General features: G+C 40.6%; 1 protein-coding gene across 1 annotated transcript in view; it reads right to left on the minus strand.

The window, feature by feature from the left end:
- Positions 1-9,167, minus strand: part of POGZ (pogo transposable element with ZNF domain) — a 43,841-nt gene extending 34,674 nt beyond the window's left edge. The window contains exons 1-3 of the mRNA XM_011937961.1: positions 8,995-9,167; positions 8,771-8,895; positions 7,613-7,771 (exon numbers count right to left, since the gene is read on the minus strand). Of these exons, the coding sequence (XP_011793351.1) occupies positions 7,613-7,771; positions 8,771-8,894 (283 nt within the window). The 5' untranslated portion in view covers position 8,895; positions 8,995-9,167. The remainder of the gene's footprint in view (positions 1-7,612; positions 7,772-8,770; positions 8,896-8,994) is intronic.
- Between the last annotated feature and the right edge of the window lie 347 nt (positions 9,168-9,514).

The raw sequence follows: 9,514 nt of genomic DNA on the forward strand, positions 1-9,514 counted from the left end.
GGGAGGCGGAGGTTGCAGTGAGCCAACATAGTGCCACTGCACTCCAGCCTGGGCGACAGAGCAAGGCTCTGTTTCAAAACAACAACAAGAAACAAAAAACCAAACAGTCAAGCAAAATATGGCCCCAACTTTTTACCCAAAATCACCAGAATGGGATGGGCCCCTCTGAAATGTATGTTCCACCTGGCAGGTTATAGCACCACAGTTAACCACAAAGCTAGACCACCAAAGGAATAGGCATGTAGGTGGCTACTAATGGGCCAACAGTGGCTTATCTCATACTCTCTCAGAAACTGAGAGCTCATCAGTAGACTAGACCCCCAATTACTGAGCCAGAAGACTAGTGATTGTAGAGGCAGATAGATAAATAAAACAGAAAATTCCAGCAAGTTCTATTTATGCTAAACTATACTGGCAAGTTATCAATGGTGGGTTTTTTAATTTTTTAAATGTTTTATTATGGAGAAGTCAAAACATACATAAAAAGAGAACACTACAGTGAACCCTGACATAACCACCACCCTGCTTCAATAATTATCAATGTATGGCAAGTCTTATTTCTTCTATACCTTCTACATACTTAATAGTTCCCATATCACTTTAAAACAAGTTCTAGATCATATCATCTGTAAGTATTTCAAAATGTACCTCCTACATAAGAACTTCAAAAAAAGATAAAATACCAGCATAACTCCTGAACATTGTAATAATTATTCAATATCAAATACCCAGTCAAAATTCAAATTTACTTGTTTGTATTTTTTAAAGAATTTGTCTGAATCCAGTTACAAAATGTTTGCAAAGTGCAACTGATGAACATAAGTCAAGTCTTTTAATCTATAGGTTCCCCAACAATCTCTTTCTATCCTTTTGAAATTTATGGTTGAAAAATATTGACTAAGCAAAAGTCTGTATTTTCTAGTCATTATTTTAACTGCTAGGACAAAAGAAAATAAATTATCTCTTATTTATCCTAATTCTAAAAATTCTTAAGGTAATTACTAGCTCAACATCCCAATTAAATACAAGAAGGGAAAGATGGAGGCTTTTTTCATTTCTGTGAAATCAATCAGCATTAGCAAGTCTCTTAAAGACAGACGAGGTTTCTATGAAACCTGTAAATACCATTATAAAGAATTTTAACAGCATTTTCTGCAAATATTTTCTCTTATATCAGAGTCAAGTTTAAATTTTGGTGGATTGTTAGAATTTTTCCAAAAAGGCCGGGCAAGGTGGCTCACGCCTGTAATCCCAGCACTTTGGGAGGATGAGGTGGGTGGATCACCTGAGGTCGGGAGTTTGAGACCAGCCTGACCAACACGGAGAAACCCCGTCTCTACTAAAAATAACAAAATTAGCCAGGAGTAGTGGCGCATGCCTGTAATCCCAGCTACTCGGGAGGCTGAGGCAGGAGAATTGCTTGAACCCAGGAGGCAGAGGTTGCGCTGAGCCGAGATTGTGTCACTGCACTCCAGTCTGAGCAATAAGAGCGAAACTCCATCTCAAAAAAAAAAAAAATACAGCATTTTTCCAAAAACATGGTACAATGAAAAAGTGGTTTTCTAAGACCAGATTAGATTACAATGCAACGGAAAGCAAAAGCCAGTCTATGGAAAGTCACACTGGGTAAATTATACTTATTTAGAAGCATTTTAATGATTTCTGCAATCTTATTAAATCTCTGCTCAAAGGAATTCTGCCAATTCAAGTGTCTTACAAGGTTCTATTTCCAGAGGATGAAACAGGCTATCAGAATTCTGGTGCTTTAAAAAAAAAAAAAAAGCCTTTAAAAGGATTATCCAGCCTAGAGCAGTGCTTTGTACCTGTAGTCCCAGCTATTTGAGAGACTGAAGCAGGTGGAACACTTGAGCCCAGGAGTTTTGAGTTCGGCCTGGACAACACAGTGAGACTCCCATCTCAAAAACAAAACAAGGCCAGGCGTGGTGACTCACGCCTACAACGTCAGCACTTCGGGAGGCCGAGGCAGGCGGATCACTTGAGGTCAAGAGTTTGAGACCAGCCTGGCCATCAAAGTGAAACCCCATCTCTACTGAAAATACAAAAGTTAGTTAGGTATGGTGGCACATGCCTGTAATCCCGGCTACTTGAGTGACTGAGGCACAACAATTGCTTGAACCTAGGTGGTGGAGGCTTCAGTGAGCCAAGATTGTGCCATTGCACTCCAGTCTGGGCAACAGTGTGAGTCTCAGTCTCAAAAATAAAAAATGAAAAATAGCCAGGCGTGGTGGTGTGCACCTGTAGTCCCAGCTACTTGGGGGGCCGAAGTGGGAGGATTGTTTGAGCCTGGGAGGTGGAAGGTGCAATGAGCCAGCCATGTTTGTGCCATTACTGCACTCCAGCCTGGGCGACAAAGTGAGACCCTATTTTGAACAAAACAAAGAAAACCTAACAAACAAATGAAACAAAACAATCCACCTTGCTGACAATGAATTCCAAGAGTTTTGTACTTCAGACGTCATATGGTATCAAGCACATTATTTTTTGAGACAGAGCCTCACTCTGTCACCAGGCTGGAGTGCAGTGGCGTGATCTCGGCTCACTGCAACCTCCGCCTTCCGGGTTCAAATGATTTCCCTGCCTCAGCCTCCCGAGTAGCTGGGACTACAGGCCCAGCTAATTTTTTGTATTTTAGTAGAGATGGGGTTTCACCATGTTGGCCAGGATGGTCTCGATCTCCTGACCTTGTGATCTTGCCCGCCTTGCACATTATTAAAAAAAAAAAAAAAAATCAAAGAATTATGCAACTAACTTTCTCCCTCTAAGTTTGCTCTCTCTTGATTTCCTTCATTTCTTTTTTTTTCTTCACAAGGAGTTTTGCTCTGTCACCCGGGCTGGAATGGCGTGATCTCAGCTCCCTGCAACCTCCGCCTCCCAGGTTCAAACGATTCTCCTGCCTCGGCGTCCCTAATAGCTGGGATTGCAGGCATGTGCCACCACACCTGGCTAATTTTGTATGTCTAGCTTCTTTCTCAGCATTATGTTTTCAAGGTTCATCTATGTTATAGAATGTATCAGTATTTCATTCCTTTTCATGGGTCAATAATATTCCATTGTGTACACATACTACATTTTGTTTATACATTAATTGATGGACACAGGTTGTTTTTACTTTTAGCTATAACAAATGATACTGCTATGAACATTAGTGCACAAGTTTTTATGTGAACATATGTTTTCCATTCTCTTGGGTATACAGGTACGAGTAGAACTGCTGGGTCATATGGTAACTCTATGTTTAACTTTTCAAGGGCCAAGTGAGGTGGCTTATGTCTGTAATCTCAGCACTTTGGGAGGCCAAGACAGGCAGATTGCTTGAGGTCAGGAGTTTGAGACCAGCCTGGCCAACACGGTGACATACTGTTTTTGCTAAAAATACAAAAGTTAGCCGGGTGTGGTGGCAGGCACCTGTAGTCCCAGCTACTCTGGAGACTGAGGCATGAGAATCGTTTCAACTTGGGAGGAAGAGGCTGCAGTGAGCTGAGATCGCGCCACTGTACTCCAGCCTGGGTAACAAAGCAGGCTAGTGTGCAGACTCTGTCTCAAAAAAAAGAAGTAATACACGCCACAAACACCTTCCAGTTTGTGGTTTGTCTTCTCAGGGTTGTTTTTTTTTTTTTAAATCACATCTCTAATGTAGTTCTATTTATCAATTTTACCCTTTATGGTTAGCTCTGTTTTTGTATTTGGTTTAAGAAATCTTTCCCTCTTCTGAGATCACATATATTTTTTTTTTATTTTAAATTTCTAAACTTTCTAAAGCACACTAAGTGAAACAATACTGAATTGTTTAAAAGTTATTCTCATTTGCTGGCTGGGAGCAGTGTCTCACGCCTGTAATCCCAAAACTTTGGGAAGCCATGGTGGGTGGGTCACTTGAAGTCAGGAAATTAGGACAAGCCTAGCCAACATAGTGAAATCCCGTCTCTACTAAAAATACAGAAATTAGACGAGCATGGTGGCGCATGCCTGTAATCCCAGCTACTAGGGTGGGTGAGGCATGAGAATCGCTTGAACCTGGGAGACGGAGGTTGCAGTGAGTCGAGATTGTGCCACTGTACTCCAGCCTGGGTGATGGAGTGAGACTGTCTCAAAAAAACACATGTTATTCTTATTTGCTATGTTATTAATGTAGTAAGCAGATAATATACCAATACAATTAAACTGAAGGCTTAAAGGGAAACTGGGTTGTAAGAGGCAATATTTCTCATTTGCTTTATTCTGAAGCCATATCCTTAAAGTTGGACTAACATTTCAAGAGTTCCTAGGCTGGGCGCGGTGGCTCACGCCTGTAATCCCAGCACTTTGGAAGGCCGAGGTGGGCAAATTACCTGAGGTCAGGAGTCCGAGACCAGCCTGGTCAACACTGTGAAACCCCATCTCTACTAAAAACACAAAAAACTTAGCTATGCATGGTGGTGCATGCCTGTAATCACAGCTACTCAGGAGGCTGAGGCAAGAGAATTACTTGAACCCAGGAAGTGGAGGTTGCAGTGGGCCGAGATCACGCCACTGTACTCCAGCCTGAGTGACAAAGGGAGACTCTGTCTCAAAAAAACAAAAAATGAAAAACAAGAGTATCTGATGAAAAAAGTTACAGAACTGTATGTATTTTTTATATAGATACATAAAGTGAGATAAATTAGACAACTGCAATTAATTTAGGCTTATCTATGGATGAATTTTTTTTGGAATATACAAGACTGGTTACCAGTCTATACCCACTGTCTTCTTTTTTTCATGAACATGGGTTATGGGTTAACATTTTAATTTAAATATTAGGGGCTTTTGAAGTAAATAAAGTCAATTTATACTTTTTAGAAAAAATTAGTACACTGGCCATAGGCAGGCTCAAGAATCAAGGGTACATTCAAGGAGTCAGGGAGACCAGGTCATCTCAGCATGTCATACGATGCTCAGCTGGCCTGGCACGGTGGCTCACTCACATCTGTAATCCTAGCACTTTGGGAGGCCGAGGAGGGAGGACCGCTTGAGCTTGGGAGTTTGAGACCAGCCCAGGCAACATGGTGAAACCCTGTCTCTACAAAATTTATAAAAGTTAGCCAGGCATGGTGGCATGTGCCTGTAGTCCTAGCTACTTGCAGGGCTGAGGTGGGAGGACTGCTGAGCCAGGGAGGCTGAGGCTGCAGTGAGCTGTGTTCACGCCACTGCACTCCAGCCTGGGTGACAAAGCAAGATCCTGTTTCGGAGGGGGAAAAAAAAAGCACAGCCATCTCAGTATGGGCCTTGGAACCTTGGGATCAAAGAAAAGGTTAGGTAAGCTGGTTGCTAACAGAACTTTAACAGTTTAAGAGACACACAGGACTAGTCCTGTGGTAGTGGGTTATCAGAACTTATAAACATTAGTGTCACTAAAGTTGGTATACAACTCCCCCACTGCTAAATTTGACTGGCTTAAAAAAAAAAAAAAGAAATACACAGGAAAGCAATATAATACAGTAGAAATCCCGAAAGCTTTGAAGTCCAGAGAATTCAAATCCAGTTTAGTTACTTAGCAACTATTAAGTTATTACTTATAACTAAAGCAAATTATTTAGAAGCTCTAGGCCTCAGTTTCCACATCTATAAAATAATAGAAATCTTTACATAAATGGTTCCCCATCTTTATATACACAATGGTCCCCATTTATAAGGTTTTTAGAAGTCTAAATATTTCCCATAAAATAATCATATTTTCAGTACCCAAATACTGAAAACCTTTGGAAATCATGGAGGTTTTAAAGTTTGATAATACCTAAAGTTGGTAACAACATGGGGAAAGAGCTATTGGTGGGCACTTATTTAGAGCAATCTATTAGGATAACTTGACAACGTCTATCAAAACACCTGATCCAGCAAATCTCACCTCTAAGACTTTATATCGCAGATACGTTTTACACAGTGGGCAAAGACACATGCCTGAGAACGTTCACCACAGCATCATTTGTAATCACAAAGGATGGCGACCCGAACAAATGTTCGACAACAGGGGAATGCATATATAAATGGTTATATCCCCAAATTAAAAACCATACACTCTTGTGGCCGGGCGCAGTGGCTCAAGCCTGTAATCCCAGCACTTTGGGAGGCCGAGACGGGCGGATCACGAGGTCAGGAGATTGAGACCATCCTGGCGAACACGGTGAAACCCCGTCTCTACTAAAAAATACAAAAAACTTGCTGGGCGAGGTGGTGGGCGCCTGTAGTCCCAGCTACTTGGGAGGCTGAGGCAGGAGAATGGCGTAAAACCTGGGAAGCGGAGTTTGCAGTGAGCTGAGATCCGGCCACTGCACTCCAGCCTGGGCAACAGAGCGAGACTCCGTCTCAAAAAATAAATAAATAAATAAAATAAAAACCATACACTCTTGTAACAGCAATATAAACTGATACAACATTTCTAGATGGCCAATCCAGGAACAATACTGATCACAACTCTTAAAAACTGTGATGATCTTTGAGCCAACAGTTTGTTTCAGAAATATATTTGCAGAACTAATTAACAATGCGAGAAAAGATGCAGAGATAGGAATGTTCACTGAAGCTCCTTAAAATAGCAATATACCCTCTTACAACCCATTGTTAATAAGTTAATCAAATAATGGGAAATACAGTCATCAAAAATGTTACAGATGACTATTTATTAAAATAAGATACTCACTATTAAGGGGAAAAGGCAGGCAGAGTAATGTACAACTTGTATAATCTTTTTTTGTAAAAAGAAAATCACCACATATAACATATAGATGTATATAAAAATAAATATTGTACAGAATAAAAGTAACCACCAGTTATCTCCAGGTGGTGGGATTGTGGTTAAACATTTTTTTTCTTCCTTTTGAATTTTTTTTTACTTTAGTTTTTCTACAAAGCATGTATTATTTCTGTAGTACTAAAGCTGTTTTAGTTTTAAAGGAAATAAAATAATTAAAAAATGAAGTCCCTTGCAGCAATGCAATGACTCTATGAAAGTGCCTACTTCAGTTATGAATCTTGAGATATAACTGGTCAACTCATCTTCGGAGTGTTAGAAACAGACATCAGAAATTAAATAGAAACCAGTACTATATAGCCTTTCTAGTAAAAAAACAAAAACAAAAACAAAACACTAAAAACGCTAGTCTTTCACCATTTCTTTCATGTAGACAACAACCCTATCCTATCTTCCACACTCAGGAACCAATAAGCAAATGAATCTGCCAGAGAAAATACAGAACTGCCCTGGGAAAATTCTTACCAAACTAATGGAATTTTTGTAATTAAAGAAACAAAAACAACCAACCAACCAAACAAAAAAAGCCCCAGATCTCTTTAACAGTTAGGAATTTTGGGTTGACATTTTCTCTCCTAGAAATTATCAGTAGCAAGAATCTACTGCTCTCTCACTTGAAACACCAGTATCGAGTCAGCACTAACTTAGAAGGAATAGCACCATCTACAGAAATCACTTCCATATCAAAGAATCATTACTAAATTCATTTTCCAACTAGTAGAATCACATCTGTACCTAACTAAACAGGTATGGCTGCCCCTGAGACCTTTTTTATTCTTTCACCCCTCTAGCCCAGGATTATTATTTCCCAATAATCCCACTTACCATTGTTGTTGGCAATTAGTGTGACAAGAGTCTTCTTTGTACTGTCGCTGTTCTGTGCCCCGCTGCTACTAACGGTGGTGGATGTAGAGAGGTGCCCAGCAACAGAAGCATGGGCAGCGATGGGCACTGGAGCCGAGACTGGCTGCTGGCTCACAGAAACTGTGGGGAAGGGGAGGCACAGTCACTTGGAGACAGGGACAGATGACACTAAAGGATACTGCTCTAATCTTCCCTTTCCATCTTGTTGTGGATCTCTACAGCCAAAAAGTTTCCTGTTCATAAATCCAACTGTTCATGTGATTTCTCCTCCTACTTAACCCTTAGTCCACCATTTAACACAAACCCTTCTTCTTTGTCTCACATCTCTTGGTTAATTAAGTTACATCACTGAGCCCACTGAACTAGGATTTTAATACTTTGCTTACATAACACTAGCAAACCTCTACGACTCAAAGGTTTATTATTTACCACTAGTGGTATTCATATCCATGCACATTAAGCCATCCAAAAAGACCTTGAACTGTGCCCTATTTCAGCCTAAACCAATGCCATCTTCAGGTCTCAAGACAGGAAAGATAAAAATAAAGAGCAACTGGTACAATTTAGGGGAGCAAAAGAACTACCACTCATTTTCTGCATTCAGGGCAATCTAGAATTTGACTCAGCAGTATCACCTTTATGAAAGAAAAGCTAACAAGCCTAAATTTGTAAACTGTCCATGAAGGCAGACACAAGGCAATTTCTACTCTGCTCACAAAGGAAACCAAGTTCAAGTAAAAGAAAACAAAACAAAACAAAAAAGACTATGGGAACCTATTTTTGACTGGGTACATAAATAAGCACTGACACACACACACCACCACTTTGAATTCTTGTTCATACATCTTTTAGTAAGAAGACTGCTAGATATTTGATAAACACTGGTTAATCCAACCTTCCAATGTTTTCAATGAAATAAATATATAATTTCTAGCTATATGGATGAGGAAACTGAGGTTTTCACAGACTACAGCATGGGAAAGAAGGTAGCACCGGTGAGTGCCACAATGAGGTCTCCCTGGACTCTTAAAAGTCCTTTTTCATCTCACACTTTGTTAACCAAAATACCATTCAATTTAATTAATTTAAATCATCTAAGATCAGAAGAGCTTTTGTTACCTGTGGTAGTTTTATCCACTGAATTATAATCTTCAACTACAGAGTCCTCAATGACATCACTGATTTTCTGCCACGGCTCCAACTCCTCCTCCTCACATTCCATGAACAGGTCGGTGTCTGCCATGCTACAAGAAAAACATTCAAATAAGATATGGGCCTAAGAATAGGAGATACTGCTTTATACCAAATATGAAATCAGAACTTTGACTCCTTTGGCAACCTACCTCCTTGGGCTCCTTTACCATATCCTCTAGCCTTTCTCCATTTCCAAGGGTTCAGAATTACAACTTTTATTCTTGAATATTAGAATCCATTGCACAGCAAATTATTTAATAATTAGGGCTACAGGCCAGGCATGGTGGCTCCGCCTGTAATCCCAGCACTTTGGGAAGCCGAGGCTTCCACCTGAGGCTGGGAGTTATAGAACCAGACTGGCCAACATGGCAAAACCCTGTCTCTACTCAAAATACAAAAATTAGCCAGGCGTGGCAGTGCGCGCCTGTAATTCCAGCTACTTGGGAGGCTGAGGCACGAGAATCGTTTGAATCCAGGAGGTGGACGTTGCAGGGAGTCGAGATCACAGCACTGCACTCCAGCCTGGGGGATGGAGTGAGACTCTGTCTCAAAAAAAAAAAAAAAAAAAAGGATTATAAAAGTTTAGGCCAGGCACAGTGGCTCACGCTTGTAATCCCAGCATCTTGGGAGGCTGAGGCGGTGGATCACGGGGTCAGGAGTTCAAGACCA

The sequence above is a fragment of the Colobus angolensis genome, unplaced genomic scaffold (assembly GCF_000951035.1).
Source record: "Colobus angolensis palliatus isolate OR3802 unplaced genomic scaffold, Cang.pa_1.0 Scaffold169, whole genome shotgun sequence".
NCBI classification, from domain to species: Eukaryota; Metazoa; Chordata; class Mammalia; order Primates; family Cercopithecidae; genus Colobus; species Colobus angolensis.